At 50.4% G+C, this 23533-nt stretch overlaps 1 protein-coding gene across 2 annotated transcripts in view; it reads left to right on the top strand.

Annotated features, from left to right (window-relative positions):
- Positions 1-23533, top strand: part of gpc5b (glypican 5b) — a 945490-nt gene that overhangs the window by 393604 nt on the left and 528353 nt on the right. The window contains exons 4-5 of one of the 2 annotated variants that reach the window (XM_072474917.1): positions 8232-8365; positions 23265-23324. In XM_072474917.1, coding sequence (XP_072331018.1) covers positions 8232-8365; positions 23265-23324 — 194 coding nt within the window. The remainder of the gene's footprint in view (positions 1-8231; positions 8366-23264; positions 23325-23533) is intronic. The other variant, XM_072474918.1, reaches the window with a different exon arrangement.

Genomic DNA, 23533 nt, shown 5'->3' with positions numbered 1-23533 from the left:
TCTCCCTCTCCACTTGCCCGTTTCCCCGCGTGTTATAACTGGTCGTTCTGCTCGAGGCGATGCCTTTGCTGAGCAGATACTGACGCAGTTCATCGCTCATGAACGATGCCAGTATTTAAAAATTTCCTTTGCCTCCGGTGTCCGTGCTTCCAGGTTGAGCTTCTCTGGTTTTAGGCCTGCGTCCATCCTGAAGTAGTTTAGTTTATTAAATTGTGGTACCCTCAATAACGACGCTTCGAGTGTAAACAGTGAAGAAGGCTTTACTAAACTAAGAACTAGGCTAGAGCCGAGATGTGTGCTAACTGCTGCACTGCCCACAAGGCGGCCCCTTATATACGGCTGTGGATATAAGCGGGGAAACCGAACAGGGTGAAGATGTTGTGCAGTGCCTTAATCACGGTGGCTGAGGTCATGTCGGGGCAGGGAATGGCGAATGGGAAACGGGAGAACTCATCGATAACAGTGAGGAAATAAGCATTACGATTGGTGGATGGGAGGGGCCCCTTGAAGTCCACGCTCAGTCGCTCAAAGAGCCCCGAGGCCTTCACGAGCCGAACCTTGTCTGGCCGATAGAAGTGGGGTTTGCACTCCGCACAGATCTGGCAGGCCTTGATCATGGCCTTGACTTCCTTGGTTGAGTAAGGTAGGTTGCGGGACTTGATAAAATGGACGAGCCGGGTAACCCCCGGGTGGCAGGGGTCATTGTGGTTGGCTTGCAAGCGGTCGTCCTGCGTGTTGGCGCATGTGCCACGGGACAGGGAATCTGGGGGCTTGTTGTGCTCCCCTGGACGATACTGGATATCGTACGTGTAGGTGGAGAGTTCGATCCTCCACCTCAAAATTTTATCATTTTTTATTTTGCCCCGTTGCGTGTTATCGAACATATAGGCGACTGACCGTTGGCCGGTGACGAGGGTGAACCTCCTACCGGCTAGGTAGTGCCTCCAGCGCCGCACAGCCTCCCCAATGGCTTGTGCCTCCTTCTCGACTGCAGAGTGTCGAACCTCGGAGGCGGTGAGGGTCCGGGAGAAGAACGCTACTAGTCTGTCTGCCTGCCTCATTGAGGGTAGCAGCCAGGGCGGTGTCTGATGCATCGCTCTCTACCTGGAAGGGGATAGTTTTGTCCACCGCGCGCATAGCGGCCTTGACGATATCGGCCTTGATGCGGTTGAAGGCCAATTGAGCCTCAGCCGAGAGGGGAAAAGTGGTGGTCTTTATGAGTAGGCGGGCTTTGTCCGCATACTTGGGGACCCACTGGGCGTAGTAGGAGAAGAGCCCCAAGCACCGTTTGAGGGCCTTGAGGCTGCGGGGGAGGGGGAGTTCCTTAAGGGGGCGCATGCGGTCGGGGTCGGGATCTAGGAACCCGTCTTCCACGACATAGCCGAGGATGGCTAGCCGGGTTGTGTGGAAAACGCATTTTTCCTCATTATAGGTCAGGTTGAGGGCTCGGGGAGTCTGGAGGAGCTTTTCGAGGTTAGAGTCATGGTCCTGCTGGTCATGGCCGCAGATGGTGACATTGTCCAAGTACGGGTATGTAGCCCGCAAACCGTACTGGTCCACCATTTGATCCATCGCCCTTTGAAAGACGGAGACCCCATTTGTGACTCCGAAGGGGATCTTGAGGAAGTGGAAGAGCCGGCCGGCTGCTTCGAAGGCAGTATAGGGGCAGTCTTTTGGTCGGATGGGGAGCTGGTGGTAGGCAGATTTGAGATCGACCGTGGAAAATACTCGGTATTGGGCGATCTGATTTACCATTTCCGCGATGCGAGGAACGGGGTACGCATCAAGCTGCGTGAATCGGTTCATGGTCTGGCTATAATCCACGACAATCCGTTTCTTATCCCCGGACCGGACTACCACCACTTGTGCTCTCCAAGGGCTGTTGCTAGCCTCGATGACCCCCTCTCTCAGTAAACGCTGGACCTCTGACTTGATAAAAGTCATATCTTGGGCACTGTAGCGCCGGCTCCTGGTGGCGACGGGCTTACAGTCGGGAGTGAGGTTCACGAATAGCGAGGGGGGTGCGACTTTCAGTGTCGCAAGGCAGCATACCGTGAGGGGGGGCAAGGGTCCGCCGAACTTCAGTGTCAGGCTTCGGTGGCTGCACTGGAAATCCAGTCCGAGCAGCAGGGGGGCCCAGAGGTGAGGGAGGATATAAAATTTGAAACGGGTGTACTTGGCGCCCTGAATCGAGAGATCCGCGATACAGTACCCCTTAATTTGTACCGAGTGGGACCCGGATGCGAGGGCTATGGTTTGGGACGTGGGATGGGTGCGCAGGGAGCAGCGCCTTACCGTTTCAGGATGGATAAAGCTCTCCGTGCTCCCGGAGTCGAAGAGGCATGCAGTGTCGCGCCCGTTGACCTGGGCCTGCATCATAGAGTTCTGCAGGTGATTTGACCGAGTTTGGTCGAGGGTGATCGCTCCCACTCGCGGGTAGTCGGAGTCCTCAGCCGAGTTGGACTCATAAAATATCCGACGCCGTCAGCTGCGCGTGTCGGGTCGAGAAGATGGCCGCCGACAAGATGGCCGCTCCCATGATTCGCACAAGTCTGATGATGCGTCAGAAGGGGACCTGTCGGGTCAGTGCGCAGCCGCGTTGCGAGGCCTGCGGGCCTGAGAGCCTGATTTTCGGGCCGGCTGTTCTTTGTTCTTCTGGCCCCTGGGTCTGGCCAGGCAGACCTTCACAAAATGCCCCTTCTTCCCGCAGTCGCTGCAGATCGCGGAGCGGGCTGGGTAGCGTGGACGTGTGTGCTGGTCCTGCCCGCAGAAGTAGCACGATTCCCCGAGCGCTGCCGGCAGGTAGAGAGCAGATGCCTGGCGTGCACCTCGGTCATAGGCTTGACGAACCGCTTGCGGAGTAGCTCGACCGCCTCTTCATAAGTCGTCGCCTTTTCGAGTGTGGCGGAGATTCTGTGACTCACCCGGGTGTGGCGTAGACGCAGCTTGCGTGGCCCCAGGATGGGAGTCTCTGAGGAGCCTCGAAGCATCGGAGCCAGTATTTTAAAATTTCCTTTGCCTCCGGTGTCCGTGCTTCCAGGTTGAGCTTCTCTGGTTTTAGGCCTGCGTCCATCCTGAAGTAGTTTAGTTTATTAAATTGTGGTACCCTCAATAACGACGCTTAGAGTGTAAACACTGAAGAAGGCTTTACTAAACTAAGAACTAGGCTAGAGCCGAGATGTGTGCTAACTGCTGCACTGCCCACAAGGCGGCCCCTTATATACGGCTCACGGATGGGCGGAGCCAGAGACGGAGTTCCCCAGGGTTCCAAGCCCGGTCGTAAAGGGGACATCACCTTACATGATGACAAGGATACAGTGTTACAGTAACCGTTCATCACACCTCGCATTTCTCAATCTGTGACCAGTTGGCTGGTGAGAGATAACTGGGGCCAGAGTGGGTTCTGCACCTCTATGGTAGGGATGGACAAGCCCAGCGGGGGTGCTTTACCCTGACGACTGATATGTGCTCCAGGTGTGAATTGAGATCAGGACTAAGCTATACAATAATACTGCAAAGTTGGATAACTTGCTAGTAACTGATTGTCTGGGTTCTATGATAACTTTCATGGGGATCATGAGGAATCACTCATTGATCTCCCCGTGCGGCTCGTGGAGTTCCCATGGTAATGGGTGGAAACCCATCCAGCTGAGACTCGTTATCGAACCCGTTAAGTACAGTCTCAGACCCGGACCTTCTAATCCTGTTCGTCTCGGGCTGGGACACTAACGTTGTATGGTATGGGTGCGACTTTACTTTTGAAACCTTTATCGACGTGTCTCCTAGATTACTTCCGGTTCATACATGGATGAGGTCACAGACGGGTACTACCATTGCCTGAGGAACTATCCTCCAACACCAGTATTCCGGAGAGGATAAGCCGATCCTTTTGGTACATTAATATAATCTTGCTCTATATTTCCGATGTGGCCTGGCCTGCAATCGGGGCCCATCGATCGGCGGGCTGGCCTCTCTGTCTGGGGGCCGCCTTACTTCCACGCCGGCCCCTGTAGCCCTACGCCATGTTGCGCCGGGGCCGGCGCGTTGAAGGGAGCCACTGAGCATGCGTGCGTTGGCGCCGGTGCCACTGCGCATGCGCGGATCTCGTGGCACCCGGTTCACAACACGGATCAGCAGCTGGAGTGGCGTGAACCGCTCCACTGCCGTTGGTCCCCTGTAGGGGCTAGAATTGCTGAATCTGAGGCCGCGTTGATGCCGTCGAGAAACGCGTCAGCGATTCCGATGGCGTCAACACTTTGCCTCAGGATCACATAATCCCGCCCAGTGTTTCATGATTTTTCTTATCTTTGTATTTTAGCATTAGGTCAAGCTGATCTTGCACATTTAGTTTGATTTTACCTGCACTCTAAAGAGTTGAATAGAGGACATTTGCAGAGTTATTTTGTTCAGTCAGATAAAGCCCGAGACTCCAGCTCTGGTATCCAGCTTGAATACAGTAGGCTGCCCATTCACTTCACTCCAATACTGGCTTTTATTTTTCTTGATATCTCCGAGGAATGTGATTTCCTGGTTATCAAATATGAATTTCTTGAATGGAGGTTCCTTTAACAGATTTCCCCTTCTGTCTGGAACGGCAAATCTCTTCAAAATGACCCATTTTTCCATAGCCATGGCGCAATGCAATTCAGACAGCCATTCTTCCCGCCTGTGGGCCTTGTTCCCACCGCTGCGGGGACATTAGAAAATGGCAGCTGGTGCTCTGTCAGGGTGCTTCCCTGGTCTCTGTCTTGCTATACTTTCAGTTTTACAATTCACAACCTGAGCAATGTCATTGGGCTGTTCTTGCAGAATTTCCCTCTCATCTCTTGCAAAGACTCTATTGTAAAGAGCCAGCGAGATTATCATCATAAACTCCTCTGACTATCCTACCTCTGCGATCAGGTTATCTTTCGATGTTCCATATTCACAATTTTTGACTAGACAGTACAAATTATTGAGGAATGGGTTGATCCCTTCACCCTGTTTTAGGCTGCGTCAATTAAATTTTGCCCTGTCTATGACAATATTTTTATGGCGTCTGAAATATGAGTCAAAGGCTTGGTTAACATCCTCATAGTAGGCTGTCTCTTTGTTCACCCCACTGGTTGACTAGCACGTTATCCAAATTGCTCGCAGCAACATGCACATTGGGGCGGCACAGTGGTTAGCACTGCTGCCTCACAGATCCAGGTTCAATTCCAGCCTTGGGTGACTATATGGAGCTTGCACATTGTCTGTGTGGAATTCCTCCAGGTGCTCCGGTTTCCTCCCAGAGTCCAAAGGGGGGGTTACGGGGATACGGCATGGGAGTGGGCCTAGGTAGGGTGCTCTTTCAGAGGGTGGGCGCAGACTTGATGGATCGTATGGCCTCCTTCTGCACTGTAGGGATTGTACAGATTACAGGGGTAACAATGTACTAACTTGGTCTTTGTTCACTTTACTCGCAAGATCTGAAGCGGCACCCGGTGAAACGTATTCGCAATTTTGGCGTGATTTGGTAGTGGTAAAGTAGTAGCCATTTCTCACCATGGGTGAAGGTTCTCTTTTCCCATGCTTGCTCCTCTTGCCAGTTGCTGGGCTGCCCTCATTGTTTTTTTTTGTCTCCAATGTGACTGCTGGGTTGGCCTCAACATCCTTCACCCGCTGCTCAGCTGGCTTTCTCTCCGGGCTTTTCTACTGTTCCTCTGTGGGTGTTGTCACTGCTACCACCATCTGTTATGGTGCGTTTGTCTTGGGATTCCTTGATCTCTTCATCTGGAAGAGATCCTGCTGAAGATCTTTCTTTCAAAGTAGGCTTATTTACATCACTCTGTATTTACAAGGCTACACATAGCTGCAGTTACTCTGTGGTACTTCTCACTCTTCATCTCAGTGTGTGACATAGCTCCTTATGCACCTGCTCGGCAGCTATCATTAAATTTGATCCTTTACTGGAAGGATGTTCCTTTTCCTTTGTTAAATATGTAGTAGAATTTCAATTTTCTTCCATGGTCAAAAGTTGGCTCCTTTACAATCACTATATAATGGGTGAAAATACAGTTATTCATAAATGAGAACATAGAGGAAACTAAAGGTAACTCAACAGAAGGTCAGAAGTGGGGATGTTTGCGGATGACTACACAATGTTCAGCACCATTCGCGACTCCACAGATAATGAAGCAGTCCATGTCCAAATGCAGCAAGACTTGGACAATATCCAGGCTGGTTGACAAGTGGCAAGTTATGTTTTCCCCACTCAAGTGGCAGGCAATGGCCATCTCCTCCAAGAGAGGATCTAACCACCACCCCTTGACATTCAATGGCATTACAACCGCTGAACCCCCACAATCAACATGCTGGGGTTACCATTGATCAGAAACTGAACTGGACTAGCCATATTAATACTGTGGCTACCAGGGTAGGTCAAAGGCTAGGAATCCTACAGCGAGTAACTCACCTCCGGACCCCCAAAGCCTGTCCACCGTCTACAGGTACAAATCAGGAGTGTAATGGAGCACTCTCTACTTGCCTGGATGAGTGCAGCTCCAACAACACTCAAGAAGCTCGACAACATCCAGGACAAAGCAGCCTGCTTGATTGCTTTGTCATGGGAGTGTCACTTTAAGAAAGGTCTGAACACATGGCTTCAGTGATGTCATGTTGTGGGTGGAGCTGAGCTGTGGCTGTGAGGTTTTTCAGTTTGACTGCTGTGGACTGTGGACTCAGGGGGAGAAAGAAGTGTTTTTTTTCCTGTCTTTCTGTGGTTTCATTTTAAAGAGTTGTTCCAGTTTAAAAAAAACATTGATTATAGCTACCTGCTTTGGAAAATTGAAAGATGTAGTTTGCTTTCCGGAAGGGGTTAAATCTGCTAGTGAGACGGGATCAGAATCTCAAGGAAAGCCAGTCTTATTCAAGTGAGAATGCAGAGTACTGGGCCACGCCCTTGAAAAGGGCTTTTTGGTTTATTGGATTCTGTTTTTGAATTGGAACAGTTAAGGGAGATATAATAAAGTGTTATACATAGATTACTGTAGCTGTGTGGTGTCTTTATGTTTGTAATTGATAAATTCTTGCTGTGTGTTTATATATATATATATATATATATATATATATATATAATATAATATATGTTAACTAAGTTCTTGAATAAAGCTTATTTTGATTAAAGTGTCCAGGAAGACTGATGAATCACACCTGAAGGGAAGGCTCTTGTGCTTATCCTAGCCAAATTCAACATAAAGGTTGTAGGTCAGGTGGACTTCATAATATACCTTGGAGTTTCTAAGCCATGGCCCATAACGGCTCCCCCTTCCACAAACATTCAAACCCTCCACCACCAAACAGTGGCAGCCATGTGTACCATCTACAAGATGTGCTGCAGTAACTCACCAAGGTTCCTCAGAAAGCACCTTCCAAACCCACAACTGCTACCATCTAGAAGGACGAGCAGCAGATACCTGGGTACACGACCACCTGGGGGTTCCCCTCCAGGTCACTCACCATCTTGACTTGGAAATATATCGTCACTCCTTCACTGTCGCTTGGGCAAATCCCTCCTGAACAGCACAGTGGATGTACCTACACCTCAGGGACTGCAGCGGTTCAAGAAGGCAACTTACCACGACCTTCTGAAAGGCAACTTAGGCATGGGCAATAAATGCTGGCCTAACCAGCAATGCCCACATCCCATAAATGAATTTTAAAAAAAAGCAGCACTCACAGTGAATGATCGAATGCTAACGATGTGAGGAAACTATCTGGGGAGAGTCAAGAAGTGCTGAGTGATGCACGATCAATGACCACTAAAGCGAGGTTGTAGTCCAACTGAAGGCTTTAATAAGCTAGATGTTTCCCCCAGCAGCTCAGGTACAGAATGAAGGCTGCTGGGGCAGCACGGGCTCTTCCCAGCAGGGCGGAGTTACTATACATCCAATGGTGCTCCAGCCTGTCAGGTACCGCAATACCTCTAATACCACACTGAGTTAACGGCGGTTGAGCATTAAACCATGTATTGGTATTTTGACGATACATTCATTCAGTTTTCACACTGTGGGGATTTGTGATGTCCCTCCTAGTCACTCACCTCTCTGAAGGCGGAACTCATTGACGGAAATGCGACTTGAGAAATGGCAGCATTGAAAGCCAACAAGCTGTCACAATTCTGCTGTTGTTTTGCACCATGCTGCACCTGCAGTGAATCTCTCTAAATGCAGAAAGGAATTGAATTGCTTTTGTGTGCTTTTGTTTTGCAGGTGAGCAAGGTTTGTGACCAGCCTCAAGAGAGAGTACAAACGGCACCGCTGGACAGCACGGTGCAGACCCCAACCACGCTCGGCTTCAAACCCCAGGCTGCAACCCAATTCGCCAACCTGACGCAGAGAAGAAGGTAAGGACATTGGCAAACCTGCACGAGTGCTAATGTACTGGCATGACAATCAATCTGATTTCTGTATGTGCGGTGAGAAGTATAGATGCCATGTGGTGCCTTGCCCAAGGATATAACTGAAGTCAGACGATGAGAATCACAGTTTCTACCAAATAACACTGGCACAAGGATGCCCTGTGTCACTGTGCCAGCTTTAAAAGTGGTATAAGCAAGCAACGCTACATTAGAGGAAGTTCTGTTAGAACTGGACACAACTCTGTATACACGGGCTTGAGCACTACTGAGCATGTCTGGTCACCACATTACAGGAAAGGTGCAGAGTATCTAAAATTTATGAGGATGTTGCCTGGATTGGAAAATTGTGGCTGTGAGGAAAGATTGGATAGGCTGAGATTGTTTTCCTTGGGACAAGGTGATGTCGTTGAGATGTGTAAAATCTGGGGGGCTTAGATAGGACCGATTACCTGAGCAGAAGCATTAAAAACCAGGGGGCATAGACTTAAAGTAATTGGTAGAAGGATTAGAGGGGAGAGGAGGGGACTTTTTTTTAACCCAGTGGGTAGTCCGGCCCTGGAAACTACTGCCCAAAGTGATGTAGAGGCAAAACCTCTTACCACATGTTAAATTATTTGGGTATCTACTTGAAGAGCTGTGACCTGCAAGGCTCTGGACTTAGTGCTGGGAAGTGGGATTGGCAGGGTCACTCTACTGTGTGGTAAACGTTCTATGGTTTCGATATGAGGAAGCATGATGAGTTGAGGGCTGGCGTGAATAGATCCCATGTTTGGTCCCCAATCTGTGATGAGCTCACCGATTCCAGCTGAGATTGTGGGAGGGAAGCTACAATTGCCTCAGTGTCTTTTTGCTCCAAGGGGAAAAGAAAATCATGAGTTCTTTTAAGGACATTGAATGAACATTAGATCAGGCCTGACCCTGATATCCTCTATGACAGAATAACTAATTGTCTAAGTTTCGACGATATATTCACTTGGTTGAAGCAGCTATACTCAGCTGGTACTCTTAGAACTGCATCCCAGTAGGTGTCGGAAGACCGGTCGGAAAATTAGAGGGAGCACTGAACAGGAGTTTTCCTATTGTTTCAAGTCCACAACTGTGTTGAAGAGAGGTGGCAATGTGATATTGTACAAGCCTAATGTGTCCACCTCAAGGTGCATCAAACGTCACATTATCTCTGAAGAACATCGACAGTTGTCCTTTATATAGCTCCCCCTCCTGGCCCCCATGTTAGCCAATATTGAAAACTGTTTTCCCTCTGCAAGTGCTGGCCCTCTCTCCTGTACATCTGCTGTCATCACCCCTCTCTTCAGGAAAACAAAACAACCTTTGTCCCCTCTGCCCTTGCAAATGAATGCCTCGTCTCCAGTGCTCCCTTTCTCTCTATGTCCTGGAATATGTTCTTGAGTCCCGAATCCATCTCCAGTTTTCCTGGAACTCCATGTTCAAATCTCTCCAATCAGGTTCCCACTCCTGCCACCTTAACAAAGTCACGAATCCAGCTGGGTAGGACAACTCTTACCTGGCTCCATTCTTGTCTGTCTAATCATAGCCAGAGAATCACTTGCAAAGGCTTCCCTTCCCAGTCACACACACTACCTCTTGTGTCCCCCAAGGATCAGTCCTTCGCCCCACCCTATTTCTAATCTATGTACTTTCACTCGGCAACATTATCCAAAGCCAACGTCATCCAAAGAATTACCTCACCACCATCTGTTGCTTAAATTATCAGACTGCTTATCTAACATCCATGACTGGATGCACAGAAAAATCCTCCAATTAAATTTTGAAAGGCAGAAGCCATTGTGTTTGGCCACTGACCCAAACGCCACCTCGGTCTCAAGCTCTGGAATACCTTCCCTACACCTCTCAGTCTCTCTGATTTACCTTTTATTACCCCTCGAACAGATATACCCCTTTGGATACTGTCGGGAAGGGGATAGCCTATCGGGGAAAACAGCAGCAGCCAGAGCAGTGGCACCACGGCTGGCTCTGATGTTCAGAAGGGAGGGTCAAAGCGCAGAAGAGCAATAGTCATAGGGGACTCTATAGTCAGGGGCACAGATAGGCGCTTCTGTGGACAGGAAAGAGACTCCAGGATGGTATGTTGCCTCCCTGGTGCCAGGGTCCAGGATGTCTCCGAACGAGTAGAGGGCATCCTGAAGGGGGAGGGCAAACAGGCAGAGGTCGTTGTACATATTGGTACTGACGACATAGGCAGGAAGGGGCATGAGGTCCTGCAGCAGGAGTTCAGGGAGCTAGGCAGAAAGTTAAAAGACTGGACCTCTAGGGTTGTAATCTCAGGATTACTCCCCGTGCCACATGCCAGTGAGGCTAGAAATAGGAAGATAGAGCAGTTAAACACGTGGCTAAACAGCTGGTGTAGGAGGGAGGGTTTCCGTTATCTGAACCACTGGGAGCTCTTCCGGGGCAGGTGTGACCTATATAAGGACGGGTTGCATCTAAACTGGAGAGGCATAAATATCCTGGCCACGAGGTTTGCTAGTGTCACACGGGAGGGTTTAAACTAGTATGGCAGGGGGGTGGGCACAGGAGCAATAGGTCAGAAGGTGAGAGCATTGAGGGAGAACTAGGGAATAGGGACAGTCTGGCTCTGAGGCAGAGCAGACGGGGTGAAGTTGCTGAACACAGCGGGTCTGGTGGCCTGAAGTGCATATGTTTTAATGCAAGAAGTATTACGGGTAAGGCAGATGAACTTAGAGCTTGGATTAGTACTTGGAACTATGATGTTGTTGCCATTACAGAGACCTGGTTGAGGGAAGGGCAGGATTGGCAGCTAAACGTTCCAGGATTTAGATGTTTCAGGCGGGATAGAGGGGGATGTAAAAGGGGTGGCGGAGTTGCGCTACTGGTTAGGGAGAATATCACAGCTGTACTACGGGAGGACACCTCGGAGGGCAGTAAGGCTATATGGGTAGAGATCAGGAATAAGAAGGATGCAGTCACAATGTTGGGGGTTTAACTACAGGCTTCCTAACAGCCAGCGGGAGATAGAGGAGCAGATAGGTAGACAGATTTTGGAAAAGAGTAAAAACAACAGGGTTGTGGTGATGGGAGAAGAAAAAGGAGGCATTTGACAGGGCTAAAAGGCTGGGAACAGACGAAGCCTGTGTGGAATATAAGGAAAGTAGGAAGGAACTTAAGCAAGGAGTCAGGAGGGCTAGAAGGGGTCACAAAAAGTCATTGGCAAATAGGGTTAAGGAAAATCCCAAGGCTTTTTACACGTACATAAAAAGCAAGAGGGTAGCCAGGGAAAGGGTTGGCCCATTGAAGGATAGGCAAGGGAATCTATGTGTGGAGCCTGATGAAATGGGCGAGGTACTAAATGAATACTTTGCATCAGTATTCACCAAAGAGAAGGAATTGGTAGATGTTGAGTCTGGAGAAGGGTGTGTAGATAGCCTGGGTCACATTGAGATCTAAAAAGACGAGGTGTTGGGCGTCTTGAAAAATATTAAGGTAGATAAATCCCCAGGGCCTGATGGGATCTACCCCAGAATACTGAAGGAGGCTGGAGAGGAAATTGCTGAGGCCTTGACAGAAATCTTTGGATCCTCAATGTCTTCAGGTGACGTCCCGGAGGACTGGAGAATAGCCAATGTTGTTCCTCTGTTTAAGAAGGGTAGCAAGGATAATCCAGGGAAGTACAGGCCGGAGAGCCTTACGTCAGTGGTAGGGAAATTACTGGAGAGAATTCTTCGAGACAGGGTCTATTCCCATTTGGAAGCAAATGGACGTATGAGTGAGAGGCAGCATGGTTTTGTGAAGGGGAGGTCGTGTCTCACTAACTTGATAGAGTTTTTCGAGGAGGTCACAAAGATGACTGATGCAGGTAGGGCAGTGGATGTTGCCTATATGGACTTCAGTAAGGCCTTTGACAAGGTTTCTCATGGTAGACTAGTACAAAAGATGAAAGTCACACGGGATCAGGGGTGAGCTGGCAAGGTGGATACAGAACTGGCTAGGTCATAGAAGGCAGAGAGTAGCAATGAAAGGATGCTTTTATAATTGGAGGGCTGTGACTAGTGGTGTTCCGCAGGGATCAGTGCTGGGACCTTTGCTGTTTGTAGTATATATAAGTGATTTGGAGGATGTAGCGCACAAAGACTCCGTGAGACGAATAGAGTGAAGTCGATGAGGCTTTATTAAGCGTGTCTGTTCCCCCGCAGCTCGATAGTAGAATGGCCTGCGGGGGAGGACTCCGGCTTCTTATACTCCGCCTTCAGGGCGGAGCTAGAGGTCAATGGCCAACCAGGACCCGGGATCTGTTAGCCAATGACATTAGGGCTTCCAGTCCCACATGACCCCTAATACATACTACCACATTCACCCCTTGTCAAAAATGAACCCGGCGGGGTGATGCTTCGCACGTGGTAAGGGTTTACAGGGCTGGTCCTGGGAGGAAAACATTCACATGGCAATACAGTATGTACAATTTTGTCCTGTTTCAACTATTTACAGAAGGTATCTGGAGAAAAGCAAAATGTTCTTGTGAAAAGTCCATATATTGATTTAGATCGACGCCGCGAGTCGGTCGGGCGGTCTGGTCGTCCGTGTCGATCGCCTCGGCCCCGGTGGTGGTGGTGGTGCTTGTACCGGTGTTGTCGTCTCCGGGAGCCTTACGGTTTCAGCTTGGGCTTTATTCTTGGTCGGGCCTGAGGGGAGGGGAACCGATCCTCCTGGGAAGGGGGCGGTCGCGGGGTGCGGCGGTGGCAGGAAGAGGGGTGTTGGGTGAATGGTGTCGGGGGGGTGTGTGTGTTGCCGGCGGGGGCCAGATCCCGCAGGGAGACCGTGTCCTGTCGGCCGTCGGGGTACTCCACGTAAGCGTACTGCGGGTTCGCGTGGAGGAGGTGAACCCTTTCGACCAACGGGTCCGCCTTGTATGCCCGCACATGCTTTCGGAGCAAGATGGGTCCTGGGGCCGCCAGCCAGGTCGGCAGCGACGTTCCAGAGGAGGACCTCCGAGGGAAGACAAGGAGACGCTCATGAGGCGTTTGATTAGTGCTCGTACATAATAGCGACCGGATGGAGTGGAGAGCGTCCGGGAGGACCTCCTGCCACCGTGAAACTGGGAGGTCCCTGGACCGTAGGGCCTGTAGGACGGTCTTCCAGACCGTGCCGTTCTCCCTCTCTACTTGCTGTTCCCCCGGGGGTTGTAGCTGGTCGTCCTGCTTGAGGCTATGCCCTTGCTGAGCAGGAACTGGCGCAGCTCGTCACTCATGAAAGAGGACCCCCTGTCGCTGTGGACGTATGCGGGGCAACCGGACAGTGTGAAGATGGTGTTCAGGGCTTTAATGACTGTGGCCGCGGTCATGTCAGAGCAGGGAATGGCGAATGGGAAGCGGGAGTATTCGTCCACCACATTAAGAAAGTATGTGTTGCGGTCGGTGGAGGGGAGGGGCCCTTTGAAATCGAGACTGAGGCGTTCAAAGGGGCGGGAAGCCTTAATCAGGTGCGCACCATCCGGCCTGAAAAAATGCGGTTTGCATTCCGCGCAGCTGTGGCAGTCCCTTGTGACTGTACGGACCTCCTCTAAAGAGTATGGGAGATTGCGGGACTTGATAAAGTGTAAAAACCGAGTGACCCCCGGGTGGCAGAGGTCCTCATGGAGGGTTTGGAGGCGGTTAATTTGTGCGTTGGCACATGTGCCGCGGGATAGGGCATCGGACGGCTCGTTCAGCTTTCCGGGACGATACAAAATCTCGTAGTTGAAGGTGGAGAGCTCGATCCTCCACCTTAAGATCTTGTCGTTTTTGATTTTGCCCCGCAGTGCATTATCGAACATGAAGGCTACCGACCGTTGGTCGGTGAGGAGAGTGAATCTCCTGCCGGCCAGGTAATGCCTCCAATGTCGCACAGCTTCCACTATGGCTTGGGCTTCCTTTTCCACTGAGGAGTGGCGGATCTCTGAAGCGTGGAGGGTTCGAGAGAAAAAGGCCACGGGTCTGCCCGCTTGGTTAAGGGTGGCCGCTAGAGCTACGTCGGAGGCGTCGCTCTCGACCTGGAAGGGGAGGGACTCGTCGATGGCATGCATCGTGGCCTTTGCGATATCCGCTTTGATGCAGCTGAAGGCCTGGCAAGCCTCTGTCGACAGAGGGAAGGTCGTGGTCTGTATTAGGGGGCGGGCCTTGTCTGCGTACTGGGGGACCCACTGGGCGTAGTATGAAAAAAACCCCAGGCAGCGTTTCAGGGCTTTTGAGCAGTGCGGGAGGGGAAATTCCATGAGGGCGCGCATACGTTCGGGCTCGGGGCCGATTATCCCATTGCGCACTACGTAGCCCAGAATGGCTAGCCGGTTGGTGCTAAAAACGCACTTGTCCTCGTTGTACGTGAGGTTCAAGGCTTTGGCGGTCTGGAGGAATTTTTGGAGGTTGGCGTCGTGGTCCTGCTGGTCGTGGCCGCAGATGGTTACATTGTCGAGATACGGGAACGTGGCCCGCAACCCATGTTGATCAACCATTCGGTCCATCTCCCGTTGGAAGACCAAGACCCCGTTTGTGACGCCAAATGGGACCCTTAGGAAATGGTATAATCGCCCGTCTGCCTCGAAGGCTGTGTACTTGCGGTCACTTGGGCGGATGGGGAGCTGATGGTAGGCGGACTTGAGGTCCACGGTGGAGAAGACTTTATATTGGGCAATCCGATTGACCATGTCGGATATGCGGGGGAGAGGGTACGCGTCTAGTTGTGTGTACCTGTTGATGGTCTGGCTATAGTCTATGACCATCCTTTGTTTCTCCCCTGTCTTCACTACTACCACCTGTGCTCTCCAGGGACTATTGCTGGCCTGGATTATGCCCTCCTTTAGTAGCCGCTGGACTTCGGACCGAATGAAGGTCCGGTCCTGGGCGCTGTACCGTCTGCTCCTAGTGGCGACGGGTTTGCAATCCGGGGTGAGGTTCGCAAACAAGGACGGGGGTTGCACCTTGAGGGTTGCGAGGCCGCAGATAGTGAGTGGGGGTATTGGGCCGCCGAATTTGAACGTAAGGCTCTGTAGATTGCACTGGAAATCTAATCCCAGTAAAGTGGGGGCGCAGAGTTGGGGAAGGACGTGTAGTTTGTAGTTTTTGAACTCCCTCCCCTGCACCGTTAGGGTAACTATGCAGAAACATTGGATCTGTACGGAGTGGGATCCTGCAGCTAGGGAAATCTTTTGTGCGCTGGGATAGGTGGTCAAGGAACAGCATCTTACCGTGTCGGGGTGGATAAAGCTCTCCGTGCTCCCGGAGTCGACTAGGCATGGTGTCTCGTGGCTGTTTATTAGCACCGTTGTCGTCGTCGTCTGGAGTGGGGGGGTTGAGGAGTGAACCTACGTCGTCTGGCCGAGCTTGATCGAGCGTAATTGAAGCGAGACGTGGTTGTAGTAGTGGAGTGGGGTCCGTTGTTGCCGTCCAAGATGGCATCGGGGATGAACAAAATGGCCGCCCCATACATCGCACATGGCTGGGGGGGTCACAAGATGGCGGCGGGGGTGGACAAAATGGCCGCCCCCACGCGTCGTACTGGTCTGGGGTGGTCCAAGATGGCGGCGCCCTTCCTCCCCTCGTGGTGGCCGGGACCCAAAATGGCAGCGTCTGCGCGTCGCACATGGGGCGCTGAGGGGGTTGGGGAGCGTTAGGACCGCGCGGGGCTCCCTCATCTCTGGGGACAGCGGTGGTCGGGACCCAAGTTGGTAGCGCCGGCGGGTCAGACATGGGGAGCGGGGGGGGAGGGTTTGGGGGGCGTTAGAGACGCGCAGAACTCCCTCTTCTCCGGGGAGAGCGGTGGTCGGACCCAAAGTGGTAGCGCCGGCGGGTCATACATGGGGTGCGGGGGGGGGGGGGGGTTGGGGGGATTGGGGAGCGTAAGCGGCGTGCAGGGCTCCCTGTTCTCCCGGGACCGCGGTGGTCGGGACCCAGAACGGCTGCGCCTGCGGGTCGTACATGGGGCGCTGGGGGGATTGGGGAGCGTAAACGGCTTGCAGGGCTCCCTGTTCTCCCGGGACAGCGGCGACCTCGCGGGACCGGCACACAACCGCGAAATGGCCCTTTTTCCCGCAGCTCTTGCAGATTGCTGCGCGGGCCGGGCAGCGCTTCCGGGGGTGTTTCGCCTGGCCGCAGAAATAGCAGCGGGCGCCCCCGGTGCGACTTGGCGTTTGGACCGCGCAAGCCTGTGGGGTGTCCGGGGGGGGGGGGGGGTTTGTCGCGACGGGTACGTACGGAGCCCAATGGGCTGCCGCGCGGTCGGGGCCGTAGGCGCGGGTATTACGCGCGGCCACGTCTAGGGAGGCTGCTAGGGCCCGGGCCTCTGAGAGTCCTAGCGACTCTCTTTCTAGAAGTCTTTGGCGGATTTGGGAGGAATTCATACCTGCCACAAAAGCATCGCGCATTAACATGTCCGTGTGTTCATTTGCGTTCACCGAAGGGCAGCTGCAGGCTCGTCCCAAAATCAGCAGCGCGGCGTAGAATTCGTCCATCGATTCTCCGGGACCTTGCCATCTCGTCGCGAGCTGGTAGCGAGCGTAGATTTGGTTAACTGGGCGGACATGGAGACTTTTCAGTGCTGCGAACGCCGTCTGGAAATCCTCTACGTCCTCGATGAAAGAGAAAATCTCCGTGCTTAACCTCGAGTGCAGGACCTGTAGTTTTTGGTCTTCTGTGACCCGGCCGGTGGCCGTTCTGAGGTAGGCCTTGAAACAAGTCTGCCAGTGCTTGAAGGCTGCTGCCGCGTTCACTGCGTGGGGGCTGATCCTCAGGCATTCCGGGATGATCCTGAGCTCCATAGTCCTTTTTAGGCACGCTTAATAAATTGTAGCGCACAAAGACTCCGTGAGACGAATAGAGTGAAGTCGATGAGGCTTTATTAAGCGTGTCTGTTCCCCCGCAGCTCGATAGTAGAATGACCTGCGGGGGAGGACTCCGGCTTCTTATACTCCGCCTTCAGGGCGGAGCTAGAGGTCAACGGCCAACCAGGACCCGGGATCTGTCAGCCAATGACATTAGGGCTTCCAGTCCCACATGACCCCTAATACATACTACCACAGAGGAAAATGTAACTGGTCTGATTAGTAAGTTTGCAGACGACACAAAGGTTGGTGGAATTGCGGATAGCGATGAGGACTGTCAGAGGACACAGCAGGATTTAGATTGTTTGGAGACTTGGGGGGAGAGATGGCAGATGGAGTTTAATCCGGACAAATGTGAGGTAATGCATTTTGGAAGGTTTAATGCAGGTAGTGAATATACAGTGAATGGTAGAACCCTCAAGAGTATTGAAAGTCAGAGAGATCTAGGTGTACAGGTCCACAGGTCACTGAATGGGGCAACACAGGTGGAGAAGGTAGTCAAGAAGGCATACGGCATGCTTGCCTTCATTGGCTGGGGCATTGAGTATAAGAATTGGCAAGTCATGTTGCAGCTGTATAGAACCTTAGTTAGGCCACACTTGGAGTATAGTGTTCAATTCTGGTCGCCACACTACCAGAAGGATGTGGAGGCTTTATAGATGGTGCAGAAGAAATTTACCAGAATGTTGCCTGGTATGGAGGGCATTAGCTATGAGGAGCGGTTGAATAAACTCGATTTGTTCTCACTGGAACGACGGAGGTTGAGGGGCAACCTGATAGAGGTCTACAATATTATGAGGGGCATAGACCGAGTGGATAGTCAGAGCCTTTTCCCCAGGGTAGAGGGGTCAATTACTAGGGGGCATAGGTTTAAGGTGCAAGGTTTAGAGTAGATGTACGAGGCAAGTTTTTTACACAGAGGGTAGTGGGTGCCTGGAACTTGTGTGGAAGCAGGGACGATAGTGACATTTAAGGGGCATCTTGACAAATACATGAATAGGATGGGAATAGAGGGATACGGACCCAGGAAGTGTAGAAGATTGTAGTTTAGTCGGGCAGCATGGTCGGCACGGGCTTGGAGGGCCGAAGGGCCTGTTCCTGTGCTGTACTTTTCTTTGTTCTTTGTTCTTTCTCCTTTAAGACGTTCCTTCAAACCTCCATTTTTGACTAATCTGACCTAATGTCTCCTGATGCGGCTCAGTGTCCAACTTTGTTTGACAATTCCTCTGTGAAGCACCTTGGCACTCTGTTACATTAAAGACTCTATTTATATATAAGTTGTTATTGTTGTACGTGTGGCAGTCATTTTGAATTGGAGACCTCGCACAAACAGAAGTGCAGTCAAATACCATAAGCCAACACATCCTCGATAGGTAGTATGGTGCTCTATAAGCTATGGTTCTATGTTAATTGCTCCTATAAACTGTTAATGCTCATTATTCTAAAAAAAATGGGAATTCCCAATAATGTTTTATGGAAGCCAACTGTTTTCCAGATGTTTAAGTTGAACTTTCCTGTGTAAATGGCAGATGGATGATATCTTCATATTCTGTCCCAATGAAATGTGAAAACTCCCACAATACAACTGTTCCAAACTCTGGCTCTGCCTGCAGTGAGCATTTTGAGCAGCTTATTACCAAGGTACAAGGACAGAAGGAGGAGTTAGTGAGGTAAATGCTGATTTCAATGCAGGGAGAGCCCAAGCAGTAGAGAGAGGATGTGTAAGATGACATTTCAGCAACTCCGCAGGAATAGGACTACCTATTTAGAGTGCTGACCAGGTATTGTCACTATAATGGAGAGGCATAAATTTACAATGAACTGAAATGCACAATACAATGAAAAATACAGCACAGAAACAGTCCCTTCAGCCCTCCAAGCCTGTGTCGACCATGCTGCCCGTCTAACCTGAAACCATCTGCACTTGCGTGGTCCATATTCCTCTATTCCCATCCTATTCATGTATTTGTCAAGACGTCCCTTAAACATCACTATCGTATTTGCTTCCACCACCTCCTCCAGCAGCGAGTTCCGGGCGCCCACTGCCCTCTGTGTAAGAAAACTTCCCACGCACATATCCTCTAAACTTTGTCCCTTTCACCTTAAACCTATGTCCCCTAGTAATTGACTCTTCCACCCTGGGAAAAAAGCTTGACTATTATAGAATTTACAGTCAAGAAGGAGGCCATTCGGCCCATCGAGTCCGCACCGGCTCTTGGAAAGAGCACCCTACCCAAGGTCAACACCTCCACCCTATCCCCATAACCCAGTAACCCCACCCAACACTAAGTACACTAAGGGCAATTTATCATGGCCAATCCACCTAACCTGCACATCTTTGGACTGTGGGAGGAAACCGGAGCACCCGGAGGAAACCCACGCACACACGGGGAGGATGTGCAGACTCCGCACAGACAGTGACCAAAGGCGGAATCGAACCTGGGACTCTGGAGCTGTGAAGCAATTGTGCTATCCACAATGCTACCGTGCTGCTATCCACTCTATCCACGCCCCTCATAATTTTGTAGACTTCTATCAGGTTGCCCCTCAACCTCTGTCGTTCCAGTGAGAACAAACTGAGTTTATCCAACCTCTCCTCATAGCTATTGCCCTCCATGCCAATAGATGTAAATAAATCCAGCTTTTATTTTGTTCGCCCATTTTGCCCTTCAAGATGTGTCACTGGCTGCACAGCAGCCAGAGACCAACACATTCAGAGGAAAGCAGAAGGTCTGGGACTCTTTGCAACCCAAGACTTTGGGGCTTGAGGACCTGTTTGTCTCGGGTAAAGTGCAGCCACAGTCGTAATGTAGGTGATTGCAGCAGACAATTGTGTCACAGCAAGGTTCCACGATTACCGAGGAGACAATCGACCAGGTAATTTGTTCTTTCAATGGCGTTACCTGACGGATTAATGCAGGCCAACAGGTCTGGGAGAACTCCACCTCTCCTCTTCAGAAAATGCTGTGGGATCTTTTACCTGCACTCGAGAGGGCAGAGACATCAGTTCTCTCTCTCAGATGTCAGTCTAGATTATGGGGGGGGCACATGTCCGGGCCTTCTGGCTCAGAAGCGCAAGTGTTACCACCGGGCCGCAACCAACACCAGGTAACAGACAAGTGTGTAACATCCCTCCATTGTAATACAGGAGTTAACAAGTTTATTTTAAATACATTAAAATGGCATAGAGAAGAATTCCTGTGAGAACATTATACTAATATCAGTACTAGTCAACTCTATGCTATAGGGCTGATTTGCCAATGGACCTGCCTGGTGTGGAATGTTCCCTGCTGGCAGCATGTAGTTAGAAAATTGGTCCCATAAATTTTGCAATTGCCCTCCAATTAAGCTTAATGGAGTGGATAATTATGCTTCTTTGTAATCCTGTAGCCTGATTATGTCATTTCTAAAAGTGCTGGGACACAGCTAAGTAAATAAGTGCTAATTTACTGCTCCCCATATCCTGCGGTCCTGTGGTTCCCAGTGCGCTGGATTTAACTCCTTCAACGTCACTTTTTCTTCTGGTTTCTCCTCAGATTGTTTTCTCTTATATTTTGCGCGAGGCCCTGACTGTTGCTGTGCACTCGGGGTGAATTAGCAGCCTGGCCCATGCGAACCATGCCCGGAGCTGCAGCCCAATGTGAGGCTTCCTTTGAGCACCAAACCATGTCCAACAGGTGGGGTCTGCCTGCTACAACAGCACCTCCCCACCCCACCCCAACATCTCGCCCCCCCAATCCCCCCACCCCCCCACCCCCAAACCCCCAGCTTATTGGAGAAAGAAGTCTCTTGTCCATGGGCTTGACTCCTCAAGCCCCGAAAGCAGCAGCTCCATATTCTCCATTGGTACCGGATTTATGGATCATGGAACAGTGGTTGTGCAAGGACTTTGAAGAAACATTGCCCAATGCTTGGAGCTACATGTATTGAGTATCGTGAAAATCCCATTACTTCAGCAATGCCAGGAGAAAAACCTTGGACTCGGTTAGGACAAAATTTATATCACAATTTCCAAAGAATTGTACTTTGGACACTGGGTTGCTGCTATGTAACTACCTAGAATAAGATCTCAGTTATTTAAAGAAGTTACCTGGCTGCACAATGTGGGGAACAGGCAGCTCATTCTCATTACCCACCTGCAATGCATGATGAGAAACATGCTCAAAACAAGTTTGCATTGTGTTAAATTTCACACTCGTTTCAGAATCACCAAGTCCCCATTTTAATTGGATCCAAGCTAAGACTAGCAACAATTGACATCGGTCTTTTCCAGGGAGCGACATGGAATGTTAAGTGCAGTGATGGACAATCAGAGTCACAAAAGCTGCAGTTTTGGTCAATAAATGGAACCAGTTGCTGAACAGTTTATTTTCTAGCCTGCCCTCTAGTTTTCAGAGATGCTACTAGTTGCTTTAAGAAATCTTCTCTTTTGGCCAGTTTAAAAAAAAAAGATTTGATCATGGGTTGTGGGCATTGCTGGCTGGGCCTAGCTTTTCTTGGACTGAGCTCGGCCATTCCAGAAGCATTTAAGAGCCAATCACATTGCTGTAGATCTGGAGTCACATGTAGGCCTGACCAGATGAGGATGGCAGATTTCCTTCCCGAAAGTGAACCAAGTGTTTTTCTTTAAATGACAATCAGCAATGGTTTCATGGTCATTTGGCTCTTAAGTGCAGATTTTTCAATTGGATTCAAATTTTATTGGATTCTGCCGTGGTGGGATTCAAACCCGGGTCTCTGGATTACTAGCCCAGTGACAATAACACTCCACCACTGCAGATGGGACAGTTTGGGTGGAAAGGAAGCTGGAAGAGGTCAACAAAGAAATGCAAATAAAAATTAGTACTTGAGGACTGGTTGAATGTACATGAATGGGGGATTAAGCTGCTCACATCCATTTGAGCTAATTGGGTGGCACGTTAGCACAGTGGTTAGCACTGTTGCTTCATAGATCCAGGGTCCCAGGTTCGATTCCCGGCTTGGGTCACGGTCTGTGCGGAGTCTGCACATTGTCCCTGTGTCTGCGTGGGTTTTCTCCGGGTGCTCTGGTTTCCTCCCACAAGTCCCGAAAGACATGCTGTTAGGTAATTTGGACATTCTGAATTCTCCCTCAGTGTACCCGAACAGGCGCCGGAATGTGGCGACCAGGGGCTTTTCACAGTAACTTCATTGCTGTGTTAATGTAAGGCTACCTGTGACAATAAAGATTATTATTTTAATATTATTATTTAATAGAAGATGAGATGTTTAGGGCTAAATGGTCGTAAGCTTTTCCTCATGAGAATAGGCCAAGACTTCTTCCTCCCAGCTTTGTTTAGATTCCTGGGTCAGGAAATAATTTTTACTTCATGCCTGGCCTCCAGTTGGATTCTTGTCAGCCAACAACCCACAGGAGTCCATCACTGCGGGAGCAGAAGGAACAATCAAAAAAATAAACATAAAGGGAAGTCATTCACTGAAGGCTTTGACCCAATAAAGGGCCTCTACCAGGTAAGGCAAGGTTTCCTCCAATTGGTGTTCCTGGAGAATAATAGGAACAGGAGCAGACGGAAGGAAATGGACAGTAAACCTAGGCACGACCGTCCCCGTCTCCCTCATTTAATCATTCCTGCCCACTGTGCCACAAGCAAATTGATCAGATAGTCAGTTATCACCGGAGCAAGTACTGTGCGACTGAGCACCAACCAGATGTAATTCTAACTCCACTTGAACAATCCTGCTGGAATTCCTTCCCCCTAATTCCTGCATCACAGTGCGTAAGTACCAGAATGAGGCAGTAAGTGATTGCCCTGTGTCTTAGTCTCCACAGACTTGGGAGAATGGCTCCTTTATTCTTCTTTCTGATGTTGTTCCCACTGAGCATGTGCATGACGTTTTGTTTTTCCGTGCGGTTTCATTGTTTTCACTTGTATTTTTTTTCTTCTCTTTTTACGATGTGCTCCTTTTTCCCCTCCCACCTCTCCTTCTCTCCGCTCACCTTGTGCCGAAATTCTCTGCTGCCCTGTCTGACTGATGCTTGCTGACTCCGATTCTGTTCAGCTCCCTGCCTCTGAAAGAAGTAAAGACTGATAGGCCTAGGACAATGAAAAAGAATACTAGGTAAGCGAATACCAAATTAACCTGCTCGGTGGGCAGCCGAGTCATTCATTTTGCTTTAGCTGAGGTAACGGTTTTGCAAAAGGAAATTCCTGGTATTTGGAAGCGTGCCTGTACTTTTCTATGGAGGGTGGTGTGGGGGGAGTGGAGAGGGCATGGTGAGGGGAATGGTGAATTGTCATGCTCAATAAAGTGACGTGTTGCAGTCATTC

Source organism: Scyliorhinus torazame, chromosome 14, assembly GCF_047496885.1.
Source record: "Scyliorhinus torazame isolate Kashiwa2021f chromosome 14, sScyTor2.1, whole genome shotgun sequence".
NCBI lineage: Eukaryota > Metazoa > Chordata > Chondrichthyes > Carcharhiniformes > Scyliorhinidae > Scyliorhinus > Scyliorhinus torazame.
Note: the sequence above shows the minus strand (reverse complement) of the source record. Positions and strands in the feature narration are given on the sequence as shown.